This window comes from Mustela putorius, unplaced genomic scaffold, assembly GCF_011764305.1.
Source record: "Mustela putorius furo isolate JIRA1106 unplaced genomic scaffold, ASM1176430v1.1 tig00003834_pilon_pilon_pilon, whole genome shotgun sequence".
NCBI lineage: Eukaryota > Metazoa > Chordata > Mammalia > Carnivora > Mustelidae > Mustela > Mustela putorius.
Window position 1 is genome coordinate 86,840,972 of NW_025421987.1, and position 25,276 is coordinate 86,866,247.

Genomic DNA, 25,276 nt, shown 5'->3' on the forward strand with positions numbered 1-25,276 from the left:
TGCAGAGTGATTTTGCCCCAGGAAGTTTTGTTTAGTCTGCAAAGTGTTGCTGTTGTTTTCAATTTGAATTAGTTGCCAACTTAAAAAAAAAACCCAAAACAAAAAAAACCCAAACCCATACAACCTGGAATTTTCAAATGAAAATCCAATTTCTGAATTCTCCCGAAGAAGTGCAAGGCTGTTAACACGGTAATAAACTGGCAAAGCTCAGTGGTAGCTATCTCCTTCAGATGAACTCCCTATTGAAACCGAGGCCCGCTATTGAGACACTTGAGTCAGTGTTTGCCTCTTGGGACCCATGTATCATTGGTGTTCATGGCTCTTGGCCTCGCTAGGGGAATAACGACTAACCAGCCAAATTATGTAGTTCTTTATGGTGACTTTCACAGCAAGGGGGAAAGAGAATCAGAATCAGACAAGAGGGGCACCTGGGTGGCTCAGTGGGTTAAAGCCTCTGCCCAGGGTCCTGGGATCAAGCCTTGCATCAGGCTCTATGCTCAGCGGGGAGTCTGCTTCCTACTCCCTCTCTCTGCCTGCCTCTCTGGCTATTTGTAATCTCTGTCTGTCAAATAAATAAATAAAATCTTAAAAAAAAAAAAAAAGAATCAAACAAGAATGTCTGCTTTCTTTTTGGTGTTTCATCTAGAAATAAAGTGACCCTTGAGTAAATCCTGGGATGTATGTGGGTTGGACCAAGCCTGAGGAAGGTATACTCCTATATCCTCCCTCTCCTGCCCCTTGGCCCCTACACCCAGGCAGGGCAGAACAAGAAAGTGAGGAAGGAAATACCAGTCACCATCTTGAGACCCTTGGTAACATCACTGACAACTCCCTACCTATATGTCTAGAGAGACTTGAAATAAAAAGATGGGTCTCTAGAACACCCTTTATAAAGGAAGGCCCCAGGCAACCAAAATTCTAGAATACCCAGATAATGGATTTACAAGGCTGGGACCTAAGATGTTAAGTTTGGTGTTTTTCGAGTAGGTTCCCTTTCCACTTTAGTTTATTTGATGAATGAAAGACTCTGGGCAAGTTATTCCTGATGTCTCAATTTCCTTATTGAACACAGGACCTACCTGGAGTGAAAACAGAAGATTTCTATCTCCAAAGTAGGTAATTACAAAAATGTCTTTAGTTAATTCCCTGTTAAAATATGTTAAAATCAGATGAATGATAATATGTTTTGTAATTTAGCAATCTTCCCTAGTAACGTGAGTAAAATGTTAATAAAGTATTTGTAGGTAGCATAAACCAGGGTTTAATGCTAGCAGGGAGTATCCAGTGAGAAGCCACAGCCCTCAGTGAGGGTCAACAGATTGTATAACCTGGTTCTGTCAGTCTTCTACCTTCATAATGGGGGGATGGTACTAACGATCTCTCCTTTATCTACTTCATAAATCGTCTGGAGTACCTCAAGAACAGGGTGCTATATAAATGGGTCACATTCCTGTCATTTGTCTTACCTCGCAAGACGCCTCAATGCCATGAGAACGATATATGTCCCTGGGAAACATGACTAACTGCTTCCTTTCTCCTGGTGGGGCACAAGGGAGGGGATGAAGGCAGTGAAAGAAGCCCAGATCAGCACCCACCTCTGTTCTGATGGATACTGGTTTTCAGGCATCATCTTTGGCATCTGCAGGGGCTGATGTGGTGGCCGGGGGACCGCAAAGGTTTGCTGCTGTGGTCCAGGTTCAGGAAGTGAGTGAGGGGCAGGGGCGGGGCCCACACCTGGTACTGGGCCCGCTGCGGGGGCGTGTGCAGAGGTGGGCAGAGTTGCTTGGGGTGGGGGGAACAGGGAGTTCTGATGGGTAGGTGACAGGGGGGTGGTGGGAGGAGTTAATGGCTTGAACCCAGAGGGAGGCTTCCGATCATAGGCACTGTAAACAGAAAGAGAAGGAACCATTAAGCCACGATGAAGCCATTAGCCTGGTCGCTGGTCTGGCAGGACAGCTAGGCTGGGTGGCAGGCCACATTGCCAGGAAATGACAGCATTAACATAGTTAAATTGCTGGCAGCCCTGAGGGAATATTTGTACCTCTGAAAAGTGACAAACACACTGCGTCACAGAGACTTGTTTAACACTTCTAGTGATTCTTCTCAAAGATAATTTTAGCCTCTGTTTCCGGTTTCCTTTTTCCCCCTTCTAAAAGCACTCTCCATATATGCCATGTGTAGGGATGGATTGGGGGGGCAGAGTTTGTGCCCTGGGGGGTTTCTGGCCCCCTCTCCCGAGGATTCCAGCGTCCCCAGAAATTAGGTTCTCTGTGGAAGATACATTTCTGCCGTAACATCACTTGAGTTAACGACTCTTCTCCCCCTTTCCCAGGCAGATCTGTGTTTATCTTCTAGAGCAAAGACTGATTTAAAATTAAAGCTTCATTCCTGGGGCCTGGATATTCTTAAGTAAAGGGCACAGGCACGGGGACTTTTTCATATATTCTGATTTGAAGATTACTTCTTTGGTGCTTAAAGTTCACATTAACATATGATAGACATGAAGAAGTATATATTCCCTCCCTAGAAGCCCCAGATCAAATATCTCAGTATTCAGGGTTCTTTCCCTCAGGAGGGCTCAGTACCCCCTGCGCTCAGTTCCCCTGCAGAGCCCGTTTCACAGTTTAGCTTTTCATGTGCAGCACAAAGGCCCCCATTTGTACCAGCCCCCATCTAGAGGACGACATCGCCCTGAGAGGCGACTCTGAGCTCTACTCTAAGTGTCTGCTAAGGGTCCTTGAAGCAGCCTGCCGGGGGTCTCCTTTCCGGCTGGCCCTTCTGTGGGTCCACTTACCAATAGCTGTAGAGGCACTTTTCTCCATAGTTAGCACCAAGAGCCTGCTCGTGGCTGCAGGATGACAGCTCCGAGGAGGGGCTGTGCAGCTCCCGTTTGATCTTGGTTGGAGGTGGGGCGTGAAGCACCACTGCAATCAGAAAAGGGTTGGGGCCGGGTTGGGGGGGGGGGGAGGCAGAGAGAGGATAGCTGATTAACAGCAAGCACAATGCTTTCCTTCTGTAACCCCTGTCACCAGTGGATGGTTCTTGGAAGTCATATCGAGTCACATGCGGGGGAAAGCCAAATGCTGAAACACAGAGCCTTCCATCTAAAACCAATGAAAAGCTCTTTCAAGTCGGAAGTCATCATCTGACACTTTTAATTAGCCGTGTCTTTATTCCCCCATATCTGTGGTGTTGGGTCTACTTCCTTAAAACTCCTGCAGGGGATGGTTTGTCCAGAAAAATGCAGGTGCGACAGAATACCAAGGGTTGCAGACATGGAAGAAATCTGTTTCCAAAAGGAACAAAACAGCCATAGATACATTGGGAGACAGTACACATTAACTTACCAAAGGCTTGAAACTGCTCTGGTAAGTATATTTCTTATTCAGAGGCATATAAATTAAATATTTGACTTTTTAAAAGTCCTTCCTCAAGCAGCTCTAAATATCAGCTCTGAGTAAGAAATACTGAGCTTTAAAGGCATTTCAAAAAATTTAAGAGCAAAGAAATACAACAATGGCCCAAACCTCAACCTTAGCTAAGGCTAACTGTGTAAGGACAAGTCCTGGAAACCTTTGTGCTTATGTCTGCTCTGTGCCTTTCCTACAGACCAACCCCTGAGGGTAGGTTTTCATAACCAATCTTTTCAGCTAAGTGCCAATTACTTCTCCAAAACCGATGAAACAGTACACAGAGCTCTTGCGTAACGTTCGGAAATAAAGTGCATATTCCTTAAGTGATTCCGAGAGGGCAAAGTTTTTTCAAATCAAGGTGACTTACAGGGTAGCAAAATGAAACAAAATAAAACCAGGTTTGCCTCTTCTGTCTCATCTAGGAGCTGACTCATTTTAGTGAGAGCATTTTACCCAAAGTAGGACAAACTCTAAAAGACGCTACACCACGGGGGCTGTTTGTTCCTTATGAGTTAGGATCGCTGCTCCCAGTCCAGCTCTCATGAAGGGTGGGAGAGAGACGAGTTGCCAGCAACTCTCCACCCTATCAAAGGTCTCATTAAATAGCTAACCACCCTCACTGCCCTGGTATCCCACCAAAATTGAGGTCTGACTTAGTGCTTGCCCCTAGAACACTTTCAGGAGCTTAGTTCATTCTTAGTGATGATACCAGGCAGAATTAGCGAAACAATCATCTGTTTTCTGCTGAAAAGATTGAACAATCTTCTGGCCAATGCTTGCTCAGGTGCCATTTACAACCCCAAGTTCAGGTCTCCGACGTGAACAAATGCGACAGATGACTCCTTCACAGATGACAAGTTTATAAAGCAAAGTCCTGCCAGTGACTGACTGGAAAGGACAGGTTTTTATAATTCTTTTCCTACATAATGCCAACTGCTTTTCCTAAATACATGCAATAAGTTCGGAACTGGAAGACTATATTTAGAAGTCATTAGAGTCGCTCTCGTGATTTTTTGATGGTGACATCATGGCAGCAACCCTCAATTGTTATCAAATGTTTTCAGACATTCAGACACAGAAAATGGCTAAGCTTGTTGTTGTGAGAATGTTGTTAGTACATGAAAAGGGAGAGTCAGACAGCTTGACACTGAAAAGCACTTCTCCAATGCAGTGGTATTCTGGTGGTTCTCAGCACGGTCCCTTTGTCATTGCCTCTCATTAGCCTTCTGCCATAAAAAAGTTTTGGAAAAATCATGAAGGAAGGTTGATGATGCCCCGGTGTAAACACAAGTTACATGTCCTTGAAAAGTCTACTTTTCTTTATCTAAAGAAAATCCTTTCTAATCATGACTTTATCTACATTTAGAAAGTTAAAAATTTATGGTATCATCAATTTTTCTATTTCAGGTTTTGGAAATGTATTGACATTTTCACAGGATTATTTAAAAAGTTACCAGTTCTGCTGACAAGACGAACTCCAGAGGGTAAGCCAAAGTTGTCCGGAAGGAAACATTTTTCTAATGGCTTCAGGAAGAGCATATACCCATTTTGAAAAAGAATCTAAACTGACAGCTAAGCCTGATGTCCTGATTTCTTCAGATCTACACAGTACTCTTAGTGTGTAACCTATCATTTTGCCTCTAAAGTAAAATGGCATCTTCTACTACACCCCAAACTGTCTTATACCTGGAATCTTATGTTCTCTACACAAAGGAGGAGTTCAAGAAATATCTGGTGAGTGCTATGGTCTGAATGTTTGTGTCCCCCCCCAGATTCATATGTTGAAATCCTAATCCCCAAGTAATGGTATTGGCGGAGGTGGGGGGGGGGTGCTTTGGGAGGTGATTAGATCATGAGATCATGTGAGGACAAAATAAGAAGACAGCCTTCACCTGACCATACTGGCACCCTGATCTCAAACTTCCAGCCTCCAAAACTTTCAAAATAAGTGTCTGTTGTTTATATGTTATCCTGTCTGTGGATTTTGTTACAGCAGCCTGAATGGACTAAGACAATGAGTGACGGAGTGGATTGTTTCCAATTAATTCTTTTAACCTTGAAGGCTGGGACCACTGCTACCCTACAAGGCAAGGCAGTGTTAGTCATAAATATGTTTTCCCCAGGAATGAACCACTGCAAAGAGAGAGAAGAAAGTAGAACATGGCCAGAGGAAGAATTGAAAGTTCCACAGGTCAGTGAAAAGACAATCATTAGGGGCCATTGGAGTGGTAAGGAAGAAGGCTCAGCTCTCCAAACGGACTGCTGGGCCAGAGGATGTGTGAAGGAACCTAATTATGGCATGCATTAGTCAGAGATAGTGGTGTATTTAAAGCAGGAACTTAGAAGCCCAAGGAACGCTCCTTGCTTTCAGTCTGCTCCCTCCTTTGTAAAATGAGATATGTGATGCTGCCTTGAGAAATACAGAAAATGGCACAGCACCTTACAGTGCTGTGATGTTGTGTAATTACACACTGTGCTTTCAAAAATAGAGTATTTAACTTCGCACAGGCAACTTCCTAAATGATGACAGAGACCTAAGACTACAAAGCATGGCGACCTACTGGAAAGAAGAAAGGTCATGAACTCCTGAGGAGGTTGGCGAAGAAATGCCAAAAGAGTTGACTAGGTAAGCTGATAAACATTTTCTACAATTAGAGATTTTGAGTTTAAGCTCAGAGTTACAGAAAATGGGCCCAATAATCCCCGCTGAATACAGACAACCTTTGCTGTTATAAAGATACCATTCATTTATTCATCCATTCACCCACTCACTGCGCATCTTCTATGGGCTAGGCATTCTGGAAATGCTGGGGACAGGATGTATGCCCCACAGCCATGGCCCCTTTTTCATGGCATGCACAATTTAGTGAGGAATCTGACTTCTAGCATCATCTCTTAGATGCACTTACAGTTAGACTAAGACCACACAGTCCTCTTCATTCAGGGTCCTACATTTATAAGGACTGTGAGGCCCAAAGGAATTAAAGTAATTGCTCAAGGTCTTGGAACTGCTATTAGAGGGGAAAGAAAGCAAGTGTTTCTGTCATTTCAGTAATCTATGGCACTGACAGAAATGGGAGACATTTTGCTCACCCACTTCGTACACTAAAAATAGAGGACACGAACCTTCCCCTACCCCAACAAAAACAAAAATATCACATTACACCTGGTGGAGAGAAAGTACTCTAGAACAAAGAAAAAAATGAAATAAGTACTAAAACCTCTGGAAAAGAACAAGGTAGACAGACAAGAAAGAGGCAGCCAGACAGACCCCTTAAGCATTTACTTTGTGATAAGTTGCTCTTACATACATAATTTCAGTCCATCTTCCCAACACAATGAAAAAGCTACTTCTAGTATTCCCTTTTCATAGGATAGAAAACCCAGGCTCAAAAAGGTAAGTAATCTGGCATAGTCTCTTAGCTGTAAGTGGTCAAGATTCCTACTTAAACAGTGCTTAGTGACTCTACCATATTGCCTCCTGAGAGAATCTGCAAGAAAAAGACTAAATTCAAAAGGTATTAAAAGAAATGGGGGAAGAGAGAGAAGAAAGACACCACCTGAGAAGAGAGCAGAAGAATACTTTTTTGCCAGCTCTCAGGGTCCCTCATGTTTCCTCTGCCCTCATGTTTACTCTGCAGTCTCCAGCGGGAGACATGCTCTCAGGGTCCCTCATGTTTACTCAGCCCTCATGTTTACTCTACAGTCTCCAGCGGGAGACACACCTGATACACCTGCATCCATCCAACTCATACCTTTCTTGTCCCTAGGCCACCAAAATGCCCAAGATCCCTCTTTCACTCCTATCTTGAACCAACATCTCTTGACTCCAGTAGCCTTTACTTCTTATCAATCCTTGTCACCCATTCCACCTAAAAGATCTCCTCTCCCTTCTATAATCCAGCTGACCAATATTTTCTGCTTATTAAGATAGCCATAGGAATTTGAAGACCTGGTATCTTCCACAGCCAGTCACTGACTGGCCAGATCCCACCTTATGGCCATGGATACCATCTCTCTGCCTCTCCTGAAAGTGCTTCTAGACAATTCCCTCTCAATGCCACCTGTGAGGCAAGAATACTTTGAGTGAGCTAACTGGACTCTTACTGAACTTCAAAAAACTCTGTTAAGGATCCATATACTATGAGACTCTCTGCTTGTCAGGGGTAGGAAAGATAAGGATTCCTGTTTAACCAGATTTAAGTCTGTAGCTATGGACGTGTACCACAAAGTACAATATATTGCTTTGTAGACCACCATAACACCATTTTAAATCGAGGTATTATGTTCAAGATCAATCAACTTAACTTTATAGTTGGTTTTCTTATTAGGGAACTCTTTGGGAGATTTTTCTATCTGACACAAAAATCAAGCCTGAGGGACTCCTGGGTGGCTCAGTTGATTAAGCATCTACTATTGTCTCAGGGCATGATCCCAGGGTCCTGGGATCAAGTCCCACATCAGGCTCCTTGCTCAGCAGGGAGCCTGCTTCTCCCTCTCCTTCTGTTTACTGCTCCCCCTGCTTGTGCTCTCTCTGATAGATAAATAAATAAATAAACAAACAAATACTTTAAAATCAGCCCTGATCTTAGCCAACGTAATAAGGCAAGAAAAATAAATACAAGGCAAATGGATTAGAAAAGGAGAAATATAACTGTCATTATTTAAAGATGGCCTGATTTGGCATGTAGAAAATACAGAAGTATCCCCCAAATATAGGAATCAGTAAACTAATTTACCAAGACCAATGGCTACAAGCCTAATACAAAAAAGAACCATTTCTGTATACACGTGAAATTTAAAAAATAAATTTACAATAGCAACAAATGACATCAAATGCCTAGGAGCACATCTAATAAAAGACATGTAAGATGCCTAAACTGAGAACTATAAAACACAAGAAAATAAAAGAACTCTCAATATATGGAAGGATATATCATGTTCATCATTTAGAAAGCTTAACATTATAGCGATATGAATTCTTCCCAAATTTATCTACAGGCTCATTGCAACCCCAAACTAAATCTCAGCCCTACACAGAAATGAGAATAAAGACATCCCAATTACATTGACCAACATGGAATCTCACAAATACGCTTAGTAAAAGCCAGACACAAAAGAGTACATACTGCGTTAGTCCATTTATATAACATTCAAAAGGACAGGAAACTAATAGATGGTGTTTAAGGTCAGAATGAAGGTTACCCTGAGGGTAGTGCCTGTTCAGGGGGCATAAGGAGTCTTCTTGTGCTCTGATAAGTTCTGGGTCTTGATCCAAATGCTTGTACAGTTTGTGAAGCTTTATTATCTATACATCATATCAGTCAAGTTTCTCTGTTTTTGTATTAAGTTTTTTAGTTTAATTCCAGCATTGTTAAGATACATGGTTATTTTGGGAAAACTATGGAACACTCCACGAATTTGCGTGTCATCCTTGTGCAGGAGCCATGCTAATCTTCTCTGTATCATTCCAATTTTAGTTTATGTGCTGCTGAAGGGAGCGCAAGTTTCTCATTTTTAAAGCAAGCAGCCCTGCTCAATAGCATCATTGAGTTAATACTTATTAAGAATTCTCAAATTTTAGAAAATCTTTCTTCTTTGATGGTATAGAAACAGTCTTCCAAAGAAATAACCCAATTGTTTTGAAATAGAAAAAATAGACAAACTGGCCCATTCAAGAGAAATAATAATTCCCTCTGCTGACAAAATCTGTTTCCTGCCCACAAGTACAGGCTTGTGGACTCTGTCCAAGGCAGCTACCCCATGCCAGTGCTGGCAGTGAACTTCACTATTACAGCACATACGATCAAAACAAAGGAAAACACTTTTGTTGAATGTTATGATGAACGACAGTTTGATTTAAAAGGATTTTTTTTTTTTTTTTAACTAAGACAAAACCCACCTCCTCTAATACGGCTTTCCTTCAGTGTCCCCATAATCTCAAAGTCTCAATTTGCCACTAACTTTGTTGTGAATACATATAACATTCACGTAGTTATTGAGAGTTAAAGAAATTGCTGATCAGTGATACTGCAGTCTGAGAGGGAGAAAGACTAAGCCCATCGTTATTTCTCCCACTTCACACACAGGCTTTGCCTACTTTCCTGTTTATGGTCATTGCTCAGGTTTTGTTTTGGGATTTTCCTCCTCTCTTATTCAGTTTCAGTACCTTCATCTGGAGCAGACTCATCTTTTCCAAGAGTTATGCAGGCCTGCCCTGGGGGGAGGACCTTATGTGGTCACACTCGACAGCCATGATCTTCTTACTTTACACAGAAAGCTGTGTGTCATGACAAAGTTGGTCAGAACCCCAACACCTGCTTCCAAATGGCATGTCCATGAGGCTACATCTTAGGTGGCCAGCCTATGTCTCCAGAGCTTCTCATAGCACTCCTGAATGTGGAATGTAGGTAGTCGTGGTCAGAGACTTCTTGAGATTCTGGAGTGATAGTCCTACAGTGAAGGTCTATTCTTGAGCTTTACTATTCCCTTTGCCCCAACTTTAGGCACTCTTCCTTTCTTAGACCACTACCATCTCACCTCATGTCCCTCCACAGTAAGGAAATACGTACTGTTTAGTTCAAGAGTGGGGAGGTGGGAGAGCCCGAGACATCTGCCTGTATTATTCTTTGGTTATGGCAGTGAGTAGAGCACGAGGAAAGAAGGCAGGGGGAAAACCATCAAGCAGAAGGACATGGGAATATAAACAGGATGTAAAATGAACCAAAGAAGCCACCGGGAAGAGCAGGTGTGATCTCTTCTCTCCTCATGTACCCTTAATTTGTCAGAGTGCCCCACTAGCAAAGACCAGAGGGCTTTAAGGTACCAGATGTAGTATCCCTTGGGACCTGTGGTTTGAAGAGCACAACAAAGCCAGCAGGCTTACTTTCCAATGTACTGCTGCCTTTCCTTAGCTCTGGCCTTTTTTGGACAAATTCTGAGAAAAAGTGCAAACAGCCAGTTAGTAAGAAAAAAGAAGTAGAGAGAACGAGGCTTATTTTTTAAGTTCTACCTTATTACCAGAAGAGGTCAGAAATAGGTCTTTATTTTAGGGCTGAGTAGATTAAAAATTCATTGCAAGCATAAAATGTATTCCTAATGTTTTGATATTCTTTGTAATTGCTATAGCACTACTAGTGAATGACAAGGACAGGAGATAATACTCTGTTCTGGGAGCCAAGAAGGTTCGAGGGAGATAAAGTAAGTGGATAGGTTCTGGCACTTAAAAGAGCATCTGGAAAAGGAGACGCCTCTTGGATTTCCAAACCAAATAAGAAACATGCTCAAACCCATTTGAACAGTTAACATTAATTCTGCCTGGCAACAGTTTCCAAAAATAAAAATTTGAAATGTTATCAAATGTAGTTAGGGGGCACAAGTTCTAAAAGCAGAATTGGAGGAGGTATGGGAGAATGTGCTGTTTTCTTTAATATCTGACACAGCTAACCTTGCGAAGTTTAAATTTAAAAAATTGAATATAGTGAAAAATCACCCATAAATAGTAAAACCAACTATTTAGTAAGCTGTGCTAAAAAAATTTTAATGATTCCCTCAAAAGCCCTCTCCTCAAACATGCACAAACTATCTCTGACCTAAATAGCTCATCTGACTCACTGTTCTTTTATACTAGTATTTTAGGGTCAGTGTAATAACATGGGTAGAAGAGTAAGGGAATCAGCAACATAGGATATTTCTGGGCCCAAGGCCAGCATTTTTGTGTGTTGTTTCCATTTCTATGTATCCTTTAAAAATGTACCTCCCCAGGGGCACTTGGGTGGCTCAGTTAATTCTTGGTTTCGGCTCAGGTCCTGATCTCTCGTGAGATCAAGCCCTGCGTTAGGCTCCATGCTTAGGATGGAGTCTGCTTCAGATTCCCTCTCCTTCTCTCTCCCCCTCTATGCACACACACACCTATGTTCTCTTTCTTTCAAATAAATAAAATCTTTTAAAAAAGTACCCTCCCAAAACAACTGTCTAGGACCCTTCAAGAAAAGGTCAATGTTATGGGGGGATAAAAGGACAGAGTGTTGTAAAGAAGATAAAAGGTAACAATAAATGCAATATGGGATTCTTAATTGAATCTAGATCAAAAACAATATTAATATCAGCTATAAAATATATTTGGGGGACAACTGGGGAATTCTGAATATTACTGTATAAAAATTAATTTTCCTAGGCTCTGTAGAATAGCCTTAATCTTTGGAGATGCACACTAAAGTATTTAGAGGTGAAATTCATGTCTGCAACTTGCTTTTGAATGGTTGAGAAAGAAAAAAATAATCTATATACAGAGAAATGAAGCAAATATAGGAATATGTTTTAAAAATCAGTCAATAAGGGGGTGCCTGGGTTAGTCAGTTGACTGTCTAACTCTTGATTTCAGCTCAGGTCATGATCTCAGGGTCAGGAGACCAAGCCCCATGTTGGGCTCCATGCTCACTGAGGAGTCTGTTTGGGATTCTCTCCTTCCCTCCCCTTCTGCCCCTGCCTACTGTGCTCTCTCTAATAAGTAAATCTTTAAAAATAAATAAATAAATAAATAAATAAATCAGACAGATGTATTCCATCTCCTCTGAGATACTTGGAGGGGAAAAAATGCCTTTAACTTATGGTTGACTAACAGGTCAAAAGTAGATGTGCTAAAAACTTCAAAACCATGCATTCACACAAGTAAAAAGTCACCCCTGGCTCATTACCAAATTGGAAGGGTACTATCCTCTTTATCCTTGACCATGTTTGGATAATACAGCTTCAGGAACTAAAATTACACAAAGACAAATGTTGGTCACATTCTAACATCTAAGCCAGTGGTTCTCAAATACTTTTTGGCCCTGCTCCACTTAGAAAGGAGAAAGGAACACCCAAGAGAGGGCAAAATGAAAATCACCACTTCTACCATCATGACTATGGCCCATGGCCACCTTCACCATTGTCTGGGTAAAAAGACAGTAATTACATAAGTACAATACATTAACAAAAGTAAAATCTATCAGTAATTCCACACACATATCAATACACACATAACAGAAACTAAAACATATGCCCAACTCAAGACCACAGAGCATTCTTGGGAAAAGATGGAGAATGTCTACCCTTGTAAATATAAATGTGCAACAGGTTTAGAACATTACCAGAACAGCTGGACAACTCCTTAGATTTTATCCCCCCAATCCTCAAGAGGACACAGTGTAGTCGTCACCAATCTGTGAAGATTGGCAGAATAAAAAAGAATTAAAGTCCTCTTCCTTGAGGTTCTCTTTTGTTCTCTTGCTTTCTACACAGCTGGTTTGGCTCCTTCTGTCCATAAAGGCTGAGCAGAGCCAGGAGAAACAGCTTGAAATGGGTGGCCTTGGCTTTTGGTGCTCGGAGCATTAGGGAAAAAAGGCACAAAGTGTCTGAAAGGACAGTGTCATTGGACGAAACCAGCTTACCCAGCCAGACCAGCTAGAAATGCAGATGAAAGCCCTAAGTTGTGTTTTAAAGGGATGCTGGCTTGGACAACCACCTGTGCATTTGTGTATTGGGAATCAAGGATGTCAGCAGGACTCTGGTGTGGAATCAAGGCTCTCTACACAACTCATGGGAGATATGAAAAACACCGGCAAGGCCAACACCTAGGTGAGCACACGCGCACAGGGACTAGGATTTCAGGGCAGACTCCTTCTGCAGGCTCTGCAGGAACAGCTTCATTTGTCCTGGACAGAGTCCTACATGGAGAAAGCAAGGCATCCTCCCTGGAATAGATTTGGTCTCAGAAGGTAAAGGGAAAGTTCTCTTTAGGATTGGCATGGTGGCAATATTCAGGATTTTAGATTGGTGATTAATTACGGTGGTAGGGGTGGGGGTTTACGGTGTTGTTTACTCCAGGTTATTTTTTCCTACTTATCTTGCTGCTAGTTGGGGATCAAGGGACTGAGTATTATCACCCTGGTGGTATATTTCTGGGCCCCAGGGTACAGAATCAACCCTGAGGTAGCAGAATTCATCAATGAACAATTCTAGAAGCCCTTCCTAGACAGCCAATATTATCTTCTCTACAATAAATATCACAAGAGCCAAAATAGGAACTGATAAAGCTAGTTCCCAGAACATCTGGCTTCAGGAATCAGATTTCTTCTATGCAGTGGGAAAAACCTAGTCAGCAAAAGAGAGGCTTCAGGAATTAGAGTGTGGACCAAAAAAAGCCAAAAACAAAAACAAAACAAAACCCAACAACAACAACAACAACGACAACAACAAAAACCCACTTTATTTTTCATGATTTAGAGCTAGAAACTTGGGGTAATAGAATAAGCTCAAGAAAAAAAGACTTTGACCTTGTTATCATGACGTGGACTGTGGGAAAAAGCAGACCCAATAAATAGGATCGGGGTTACACTGGTATTTGGAAAGGACCAATCCAAGAGTGAGATTCAAGTATTCTGACCCTGCATGAACACGGCCTGGGGAATACCAGAGTGAAAGAATAGCTAGGGAACCAGGTCTCGTAAAGGAAGAGAGGTGAGGGAAGAAGACAACCTTTTTTTTGCCGTAAGATAGGTGAGGTTATACTAAGTATTTGGAAACCAAGAGCTGGCAACATTTTCGAGGACACAAGCCCAGGGATCATGCTGGTGAGATCCTGTTACACCGGAGAGGCACTTACTTGCAAGACGGGGTAGGGACTACATCTCGAGAGAGCCCACTCTCAATTCATGACTGGGGTGGCAGAGAAACAGGGTTAGTGGGGACATCAGAAGATTACTTCAGACTTCCGAAAATGGCAACCCAGAGGCCTTGAATACAAGAGTTAGAAATTAAAGGGAAGGAAAAGGAGCTTAGAAAAGCACTGGCCCAACTCTGAAAATGTATAAATAGCATTAGTGAAAAGTGGTATCTGAAATATCTCTAAGTGGCCACCTGCAAAGGCAGTAGAATTCCTCCCAGGATACAGGAATGAGAGTTATTGATAGAATTTCTCCCACCTGGGTTTTAAATTAGACAACGGAATTGATACCATGAAGCAGTTGAAACCCTGAAGCCGTGCTCTGGAAGCCTCTTCCATTTTCTGTTTACCTTGGATAACCCTAAATCTTTGCTATGGTCTGGAGCTCACGGCGACATGGGTTTAGGCTGGGCCATCCGTATTTACTGAACTCGCAGAAACTTGCCTTCTCTGGGGAGATGCTGGCTGTATCTAGGACTGCCACTGGAGCAATGACAAGGTGTCGCAATGCTCATACTGGCTGGGGAAAGTAAAGAGTTTCTAAATTTTGTCTTGTATAGGGCCAGTGTTAGGACATTGTATACCCTTACTGCTCCCTGTAACGTGGAATAGATACAAGACAGATTCGACAATGGAGAAATCCAACTTCAAAGATGCCAGAGCACATCTGTAGCTCGTCCCCGGTGGAAACTTCTGGTAGTCGGCCCCCGCCCCCTCCAACAAAGCCCTTCTGACAAGGCTAAAAGCAGAAAAAGAGAAAAACCAGTTACAAAACAACTGACATTTCTCTGTGACTGATCTGACAAGGGGTTATACTTTACAGGAAAGGGCTTTATTGGGAGTTCTCTTAGACTGCTAGGATATTATTTGAACTATAATGTTTGTATCATCTAGTGACTTCATGTAATGGGGACAGGAATGGGATGGTTTGGAGGTTTGACTCTGTTAGGCTCAGCTCAATGATGACAACATCCCACAAACAATTTCCTCCCTCCCCTTCCCTCTCCTTCCACTGTCCCCTCCAGCAAAGGCAGCAGCTGGCGGGCAGAACCAGCACATGGTATCCCAGAATCAAATCACCAGCTGAAATACTGTTGGTCAAAAGATGAAAAACTCAATTTTGCCCATGAACATCAGTTTGGGAGGTCATTGTGCAATACACAACTGTAACCCAAGAGGTGGGCTAGTACCACACAAGTTGACCACTCAGAATATGGGGGAGGGGGGAGTACCTCTGCCTCCAGTGGGGCTCAAGGCTTTCCCTACCTCTTTACTCCCCCTCCAGAGAGGAGAAAATGTGATCCAAGTGAAGGATGACATTCAGGCTCTAAAGGAGAGAGGGGGTAGGGGTGGGGGAACAGCTTTTGCTAGGACGAGCAAAAGTGGTCCTCAAGGCTATTTGCCTCTTCTGTCATGAGGGGCTAGAAGCTGTTGCCCACCTCCAAAGGCTGCACAGGCTCTGGGGAGAGCTCAGGGTAATAGCATGCCTGTTGTAGGCCTTAGAAGCAAGAGTCCTCACGGGCTGTCTAGTAGCAAGTCTGCCAGGGTAAAAAAGTTGGCAGGTCCTGTCTTTTCTTGTTCATCAAGTAGGAGGAGAGTTTCTAAATAGAATTTGGGATATTGACCTTGCCCTTTCTTTAAACTCCATCAGTACTAACAATAATGACACAGATGATTTTTGAAGGGTTCTATTCTAAGTCCGCCTAAAAGAGAAGGAAAGAGATTCTTTGTATGAACCCTCCTTAAAAGAAGTGGTCATGTCGGTAAAAGGAGCCCACTTTGGACGGAAGTACTGAATCAGGGATGTCCTGACTCACCGATGGGGAAGTGTGGGGAAGAACAAGGGTCTATCCCAGAACAGCTCCTTCTTGTTCTCAGCACAAAATTACAAATCTTTCAAGTAGTGATTTCCAAATAGAAAACCTCTGTTATCAAATCAGGAAGATAATTTAATGCCAATGGTAGCAGAGAGGTGTTTTTTTTTTTTTTTTTTTGACCCAGATAAACTAGTCTCAGATTTACTTCAAGTTCACACTCTCCACACCTCAGTATTATTTTTGAAATGGCTTGGATCTGTGCAGTTTCTTTTCTTCAAAGACTCATTTATCCTAACAACTTAGGATTATTACTTTAGAATTTCAAAGTGGAAACCTAGAGGCTTTGATTAGAAGAGGTAGAAATCAAACAGAGGAAAGCTTCGAAAAGTACCAGCCCCATGTTGACTGAGTTAGGGCTTGTGTATTAACTGAGATGGGGTTCTTCCACTAAAATATTTTGTACAGAACGAATATATCTAATTGTATCAGTGTGTCATATCCCCAAATTTGTGGGCCACTGGCTAAACCAGAGCGTTGGACAGTGAAGGAAAAGGGTTATGCGGGTACAGAGACCTGACTCAGAGGAGAGTCAAGATAAAAATAAGTGGTCTTTCTGGCTTTGAAAGAACCACCCCATTTTGACTACCCCCAGGTGGGTCTTTTTAGACCCACAGCCCAGAAAGCAGGTTTCTACCTGGGGCGTTTGGTTACTTTCAAGCTGAAGAGACTAGGAGGATGAAACGGTGACTGACTGGCCTGCTTACCCCAAAAGGAAAATCTGAGCATTATCAATACTAATTCCTTTCCTGGGGCAGCTGCTCCAAGAATTTAGAACTTTCACCAATATGATAGACAACCATTTGTTTGATTTCCACTCGTGAGAAATAGGTCTATAAAGAGAGCCTCTGCGGTAGAGAGGACAAGATGGCTTCCTTTCCTGTGGGCCTTACGTCAACCACAGATTATACCGTGAAGGGCTGCTCACGGTGGGAACACACTGTCAAGAAAAGAGGAAACAGGGCGTTTTTCCTGAATGGGGAAAAAAAATGCAAAACTAAACCTTCTTTAACACCGTTCCTATAATTTATTCCCAATTTATGTGATTTCATCTGAACTAGCATTAAAGAAAAGTGTTAATGATACTTGAAACAGGACTTAAGCACTGTGGAAAATTTTATCTTTGAACTTAAAATCTGACAGGAGAAAAATCCAAACTCTAGAGAAATTAGGGAAATCAGCTTCTCTGAGAACCATTCCTCTATTTCTGGCCCTCCTTCTCCTAAAAGCAGAAACTCGGCAAATGTGTCAAGGGTGTCTACACCGTGACTTGTTCTCTAGCACATGCAGTCTGACTGTAAAACATAGCATTAGCTGCACAAAGTCTAAATGCAGCCTAGGAACACTTGGCTTGTATATGTGCTTAAAGGAGGAATTAGAAAATGAGAACTAGTCCTACCTCGTTTTTTCCTATGCATCTCTAAAGTCATCCGAAGGACTCTCAGAACTCTGGTTTTGAGATCCTCTGTTTCTCTGAGCAGTTAGAAGCTGCGGCTGGGGGCTGCTGAAAGATGGGTTGGGAAGGGAATCTGACAAGAGAATGGGGTATGTATGCAAAATACTCACCAAGTACTGGCAGTGTGCAGAGCCCCGCGCTAGGACTGCAGCAGAGAAAGAAACGACATGGGGGTTCTCTGCTTTTCGAGAGATTGTTTCCTGTTTTAACAAGAATGTACATTGGGAAGCAGGGGCGAAGTTTAATATTTATCAAAATAGAAATGACATTAAAGCCCACTGCGGCTTTCTCCTCACTCCTCAAGAAATTCCAAGAGGGAAAAAAAAGGAAAGGGAGTTGAGGAGCAGAAATCTTCTGACGTGAGGGCTCCCTGGGCATAGGCACAGGCACAGGCACAGGCACAGGGAAGCCATCACTAAGTTACCCCCCCATTAAGAGTCTGATTCGGACACTTGGGATAGACATTCCAGGATCTGGTTTTCACTGTGGGCAGGGCAGCCCCCATAGAAGACACATCCCTTCCTTGAATCTACCTTTCCTATGAGAAAAGTATAAAGGACCCTCATTATGTGCCCTTTCAGGGAGTCACAAAGCCTTTCCAGGCACTCAACTAAAAGTGTTTCTGGTAGCCGAAGTCATCCTCAGCCCCTCTGGAAAAGCACAAATGCCAGCATCCTCTTACAGGGCTGCTCTCTAGGGTCACCTCCTGAGAGGCTTCAAACTCTCTCTCACAAAACAACAATCTGCCCAGGCCTGTTCTTTTTTTTTTTTTTTTTTTAAATAAGGAAGGGAAGACATTCTTGCAGGCCCAATTGATAGCAAAGGAAATATTTCAGGGGGGAAAAAAACACCTTCTAGTAAAACACAAATGCAAAGAGCCTCATTTCAGGTGTGAGGATAAGGAGGAGGCACTCGGAAGAGCTCTTTAAGACCCCCGAGGAAGCTGCACTGAATCAGTATTAAGTTTTGTTTTGCTTTTTTAATGGATCGTCCTTTTCATGTTTATCCCATGGCCCTGGTCTAGCCCACGCGGCCCTCTGGGGGTGCTCTGTGAGCTGTTGGCCAAGAGGGTGGACGGTGTCTCGAGGGGATGTGGCTGAGGACATCTAGAGTCCCCCTAGAACCTGGCCTCATGTGGGGTGAGGAGGCCGCTCCGGTTTTGGGGTTGCTCAGAGGCAGGGTTCTTTCTGGTACTTCCTGAGATGTTCATTGGAGGGGGCCAGGCATCTGATGCGTGCTGGAGAAGGGTCACAGCCAGAGCAAGGCTCCCCTGTAGCTCAGTAAGTCTGGGAAGTATCATTTTAAAATGACATGTATCCGACCACAGTGGGAAATTAAACAGGACAGAGAAGACCAAGGAGTAGGGAAATTACAGCTTTGTCATTGCCGAGTTAAAATGTATGCCTGGCCAAGAGATCCCGGCGCTGCAGAGAACACCCGATCCCCAGGCCCACAGTCAAGCCTGGACTGAGTGGCAAAGAGCAGACAGGAACCTTCACTGGGAATGAGAGCTCCAGCCACACCACGAGCAAGCGGGAGATAAAAGGCTAATATCCTCAGATCAAGTCTCAACACCCCTCTATCCAGGAAAGCTACTGTTGGCAGCCCCTTCAGACAGGTCCAGTTAAAAGAGAGGGGACTGGGCGCCTGGGTGGCTCAGTGGGTTAAGCCGCTGCCTTCGGCTCAGGTCATGATCTCAGGGTCTTGGGATCGAGTCCCGCATAGCGCTCTCTGCTCAGCGGGGAGCCTGTTCCCTCTCTCTCTCTCTGCCTGCCTCTCCATCTACTTGTGATTTCTCTCTGTCAAATAAATAAATAAAATCTTTAAAAAAAAAAAAAAAAAAAGAGAGGGGACTGGCCTCCGTGGTTAGGCACAGCTCTACCTATGAAGCCCAGACCATCCGCCCGGCAGCTGCAGGGTTAAAGCCAGCACTTAAAAGAAAACTGGAACCCCATTAAGCCCAGGCTCATTAAGCCCAGGCTCGGAGAACTGGGAGCAGCAGGGAAGCCAAAGGAAACTAATTTTGGAGGTTCTCCAAGCTGCCAATCACAAGCATATTTCTAACAGTCCCAGTGTTGTTTGAGTTGCTTGTTTTTCCACAGGCTGCACAATAGGGTCTGGTTATTCATTGAAAAAGTCTGCAAGGGAGCCCCGCCCTCCATTCACAACCAATTTGGAATGCTCCATTCAGGCAAGAGGGGGACTAGGCAGCTCAGCTCGCTGGGGCGGACGGAGCAGAGCCCAGCTGTCGCCGCAGGGACGCTTGCTCGCCCAGTGCGCTGTGTTTATGTAAGAAATTCAGACACTGCAGGCGCCTGCCTGCTCTGCTCCCTCCCTGAGATTCAGAAGGCCAAGACCCTGGCTGAAATCTGCAAGGATGGGCAAGTCGGCTCCAAATAAGGTCGGCAAGCGCCAGCCGGCAAAAGGGGGAAAGGCGAACTACCTTGCGTTGCCCTGGTCAGAATCCGACTGTAGCTACCAGCTGAGAGAAAAGACTTCACTGGTATTTCTCCTGCCCCCAGACAAGCTGGTTGGCATTAGAGGACAGCTCTCTATGGAAGTCAGCCTTAGCAGACTCCTTGCTTTTCCATTCACTGCCAGTAGCTACATGGGGAGCCACCTGGCATCCTCCTCAAGGGAGAGGGTCTCCGGAGACACTACTAGATTCTCTGGCTGCGGAGGGGGGGAGGGTGCGAGCTACCTATTATGAACAGCTTCACAGTTCCTTTCCTGGCTTCACATCCGGCTTGAAAGGTTTATAATCCCCCCACCCCCCCACCCCCGCCCATGCCCAAGAGACATCAAAAGGGAGAGCACGGATATCTTGGGGTTGGCGGGTGCAATCCACTCCAAGGACAACGCAAAGTACAAGGCTAAAAACTAGTTCGGTTTCTTAGAGATTTTTCCCCCAAATCTTCAATAATTACCCTGAAGATCTGATGAAGCCAGTCTGACAGCCAGAGTTTATTTCAAGAAAGCATCCTACTTTGTGAAAATCAAATCCACAAGATAAATTAGCTCTTGGGTTGTTTCCTTTTTTTTCAGAACATATTTGGCTATTTTCAAATACCTCCTCTCTACCTCTTCTCTTCGCCTTCCCAGGCCCCTCCCCCACACTAGTGAACACCGAGGGCAACATGGGATGCATTTCTCTACAGCTTTTCTGACCACAGAACCTCCATTCAATGCCTTGGCTGCTCTGCAGACCAGTGGCAAACTCCTGGTCTCTTAAGAGCTAGATCTTACTCTGCTCCCTGGAGTCTTTGCGCCCTGTCCTGCAACCTTCCCCCGAGGTTTCCTCATTCTGGGCAGGGGAGCCCCCCCTTTGTTTGCTTTGTGGGGGCTCTTCCCTTAAGAAGAGCTGCTACTACTCCCTTGCCAAGCCTAAGGAGTACTTACATTGTGGTTACACACACACACACACACACACACACACACACACACACAGATTTTTCTCGCGCGCGCGCGCGCGCTCTCTCTCTCTCTCTCTCTCTCATTTGCGCCCACCCTCATATACAATGCGGACCTAGTATTTTGCCCCTCCTTTAAGCCAAGCCTCTTAGAGGGCTGGGACAATGATAGAAACTGACGACCAAAGCCTCTGTTAAATGAGCTTGATGAGTTCACAAAATGAATTTTTAAAAAAGCAACCTAATCCGGTACTGGCAGCAGCAAGCCTGGCACTTGTCCAAGAGCTGGGAGCTGCAACATGACAAGACTCTGAGCTCCTTGGATTCCAAGTGGAGAAGCACTGTGTGCCAGGGCACAGATGGGGCCCAAGCTGCCTCAAGGGCAGCCGTGCGCCCGAGAGGGGGCTGTCAGCCTCTGAGGCTGGTTCTACTTTACCGCCATTAAAACTGAAGTCACATGTGGAGGCTACAGTCCCTTGGTAGAGAATCACACACCCCACCCAAGCCTACCGCCACGAACAGTTTTCCTGAGACTGGAATGAAAACAATGATACCCCTAGATGGTAAAAATGGCAGATAATACAAATCTGCAGCTCTGTCATGCCGCCCATATCTTAAATCTTACAAAACTAGAAGAATGCTGAAAACAGGGTAGATGGTAATTTCTCGAAGGATACCAGGATTTTGTGAGCTCTGAAATTTACATAAGTGATGTGCCTGGGGCAGACACACATGTAATTCCCCGTCCCAAGTTCTTGCCAAACACAAAGGACTGGAAAGGTTACTGGGTTTTATTAGAGGGCTAAGAGCAGAAAGACATCAAAGAGGAAGAGAAAAAGTCATTGTTTTTAATAAGCCTAACTGAATTAAAGTCAGAGAAAATAGATTTCGTGTGAACATATGGCTCTCTTAGATAAATGGGGACTCTAGGTCTTGGATCCTTAAGAGTCTGGTCTATGGATCTTAGAGGCTATCAGAACAGGAAGGATTTCCAGTGCTTAGCACCCTCTCTGTGGTAAGGTAGTGGGCTAGAACAAAGACTCTGAAAGATACACTGTAGCCTGGAGTCATATGACCTCTTCCCTCTACACCCCCCCACCCCCAACACTCCTGTCTTCTACCTTCAGAACTTCTGGCTCCCAAAAAGGACAAACTGATAGCTTTGAGTCCCCCACATTTCTCATTTTCCAAGTGCTTAAAGTGCCTACTGTTACTTTCTTAGCTTCCAAACAAAAAGACTTAGGGACCATCTTTTCAAATAGAAATGGTCTAAGACCACAGAGCAAGTAAACTTAAGAGTCTTGCTCCAAAGTGGGCCCCAAATGATGTGCATTCACTCTCCAAAAGAAGACTCTGTCTCTACTCTATCAACTTCACATGTAGTTTAAAAAAAAAAAAAAAAAAAGTCCAGTTGAATAATTTCATATTAAAACAGGATTAAGATCAATGCGTTTTAGGCTCAAGGGCTGCCTTTTTCCTGAGCCACCTATTACAATGTATTTATGAGAAGTCGATTTTATCAGTTAATTAGCCAGTCCTTAGGAAATTACTAGTACTTCCTCCGATCGGTCAATTCTTTTTAAAACACAGATCTAAAAAAGAACACTTCAAGGGGAAAATGAGGTCATTTGGATTTTCAAACAGTTCTCTAAATTATATTTGCTATGGAGGCCATGGTTTTAAAATAAGATTTTTATCATGCCTTTTCTCCACTATAAAATATTTTTGTTATTCAAGATGCTGACAGGTAAACATTCACAATATTACAATTCAAACAAATGAGTGTAATTAAAAGAAAATTAGAACTGAAATCTGCATTTAAAAAACACTATTGATATATCCTAAAATCTAGTAATACCTTTAAGTGCCAAGTCAGTCCAGAAAAATTAATGTAAGCTCCCCCTCCCCAAACCTAAGCACTTTGAGTTCCAATCTTATCCATGGTTTTGATTTATAGTTAATTCTATGAAAATGTACAGTAAAAACATATACACAGCTAACCACTGACCCAGAGTCCAGGTATGCAGCTCTGTGTTAACACACATATTTAGCTATACACACATTTATATGGATATATATGTACACAAACTTATTTATATTATATAGGATGTATACAGATAAGTTTTGTCTGTATGTACACTAGTGTGCCTTATAGGAAAGATGTCAGTTTTATAATTTTTCTGTTTTATAGATCTCTTCCAAATCCTAGATGGAAAAACTCAAAGCACCAAGATATTTAATAAGCTTTTCAGGATCACGGAATGAAGAGAACTGAAGTGTCAAACTGGTTGGCCTATGGTCTCCCTAAGTTTTTTCTGAGGGCTGGCTCTAGGTTTTTTGGAATCATTAGGGAGAGCCTGGACCACACCTGCATGTGCCGATACCCCCCAGCCCTGCAGCTCTGTGAAAGCTTTTGTAAGGATAAAATTTTATAATTTCTTTTTCTCATTTCACCTAACCCCTCCCCTTTGTCCCAACCTACCAGTCAGTCTCTCCAGTTATCTGGACCTTATATTATCCCTTCTGTAAAATGAAGGGGTTAGGAAGGCTATGTCTACAAGGGACCTGCAGCCCAAACAATCTAGGACTTCAAGGTTACTTCTCAGGATCAGGGGACAATCGGGGGCATTGGCAGAACCTCTATCGTCTATAGGTTGCACTTTCTGTTGCCTTGAATTTGATCTTTAAGAGTTTCCAGATGGGGGGATACTTTGCTAATGTCTGTATTTGTGAGGTAAGGTGAAATCTATGTAGCTAGAAGTAAGCTAAACATTTCTCTAAGACTTACAAGAACAATGGTTTCATTTATTCAAATCACACTTATGGATAGATGCCTCTGGGTAGGAACCCAAATCTGGAAAACTTACAAAACATAATCTCTTTAGAAGCTGAGCTCATAGCACTTACTGAAAAAAGTAAGCCATAATCTTCAAAACTGACATTCTAAAATAAAAATTACCACATTACTTAGTATTTCTTTTTCTCCCATACACACACACACACACACACACACAGACTCTCTCTGCCTTTGCACCCTCCTACACACACACTCTCTCTCTCTCTGCCTTTGCACCCTCTCTCTCTCTCTCTCTCTCTCACACACACACACACACACACACACACACACACACAGGAAAATTAATCAAATCATCTTAAAAGGACCAAGTATAATCAGTGTGGCAGGCCACAGAAGAATATTTGTTACAAATGCTTTTGCTACTATAGGGAAAAGGTTTACTTTACTGGGCAAGTGCAGTTTGGTTTACAGTTCATTGATTGGCTGATTCAAATCAACTCATAAGGTTTTATTTGAATGGGTTTCTCCTCTTCCCCTAGTATAATCATGGGCTCTTCCAGAAGGTGACTGCAGTCAAAGCTGATCCTCAATCCAAGGCTGTGAGAGGTGCTCCCAGAGAAGTCTGCCCAGCACCCCCTCCATCTCCACTGTCAGTCACAACTGCAGTCAAACCAGTCACAAACAACAGGAAAGGCGAACAGCTCAAGAACATCCCACCCCAACCTTATACTCTTACTTAACTTCTAAGGCAAGCTGATCTGCTTAAAGCCCTCCTTCTTAAAGCTCCATCTCCCGAAATAAGAGTCAGAGAAGCGGAGAGAATGATTAAAACACTTTTTGAGGCTACTCAACTGTCTGTTTCATCCTTAAAGGACAGAAAAGCTCAACCTTAAGAAGTTAAGGCAAAAAGCAAACAAAAGTAAAAAACACATCCCACTTGGTAAGCAGAAACCTCTCAAAGCATCTCCTTTTTAGGTAGGTATGGCAATTTAATTGAAGAATTTAGCACATTCTATTGGCTGAGTGGGAATTATTTCTAAGGAGCCAAAACACATTTATTGATTCCTTCACTTTAGCCTATTCCTGCAGATAAACATCTCTCATCTCAAATATAAATCTTGTTTACTGACATCTTTCTCTAAAGAGCATACCTTTGCTTCAGCACATGAAATCAATTTGAATGCAGTCATCTCAACTCCCTCTTAACTCTTTGGGTTACAGAGAAACAAACAAAAGTGTCATAAAAGCATTTCAAAGAACTTCTGCCAAGAAAGCCACCTCCCAAGCAGACTGCAGTTTATGCTGCTCTGAGCAGGAACGGGAAAGTCTGGGCCAAATTGTCAACACAGAACAAAGTGGGATTACAAATCCTGTCTTTTATCTTGCAACACACACACGGACACACACACGCACACGCACATACACAATATTTGGGTTATCTTTATTTAGCCTTTTAGTGGCAACCTTCCCAAACACTTGAAAGCAATCAAAGGGCAATAATTAACATGCATGCCCCTTCCTATAGTAAAACTATAGCGAGTTCTGACATCACTAAGGTAAGTATGCATCTGTGGGCTAGAGTTTACTCCCTTTTAAATTTCATGGAATTGTGCCTTGAACA

At 43.2% G+C, this 25,276-nt stretch overlaps 1 protein-coding gene, 1 long non-coding RNA gene and 1 other non-coding gene across 3 annotated transcripts in view; 1 reads left to right on the forward strand and 2 right to left on the reverse strand.

Moving 5' to 3' along the window:
• Positions 1-25,276, reverse strand: part of ETV5 (ETS variant transcription factor 5) — a 58,301-nt gene that overhangs the window by 27,759 nt on the left and 5,266 nt on the right. Inside the window, exons 6-7 of the mRNA XM_004745196.3 lie at positions 2,795-2,924; positions 1,596-1,883 (exon numbers count right to left, since the gene is read on the reverse strand). Of these exons, the coding sequence (XP_004745253.1) occupies positions 1,596-1,883; positions 2,795-2,924 (418 nt within the window). The remainder of the gene's footprint in view (positions 1-1,595; positions 1,884-2,794; positions 2,925-25,276) is intronic.
• LOC106005119 lies at positions 5,361-24,570 on the forward strand. Its single transcript, XR_006609176.1, has 4 exons — positions 5,361-5,604; positions 5,922-6,039; positions 23,050-23,273; positions 24,195-24,570. It is a non-coding gene; the product is annotated as an uncharacterized LOC106005119 (long non-coding RNA).
• On the reverse strand, positions 8,811-8,917 carry LOC123394578. The gene has a single exon (XR_006609337.1). It is a non-coding gene; the product is annotated as a U6 spliceosomal RNA (small nuclear RNA).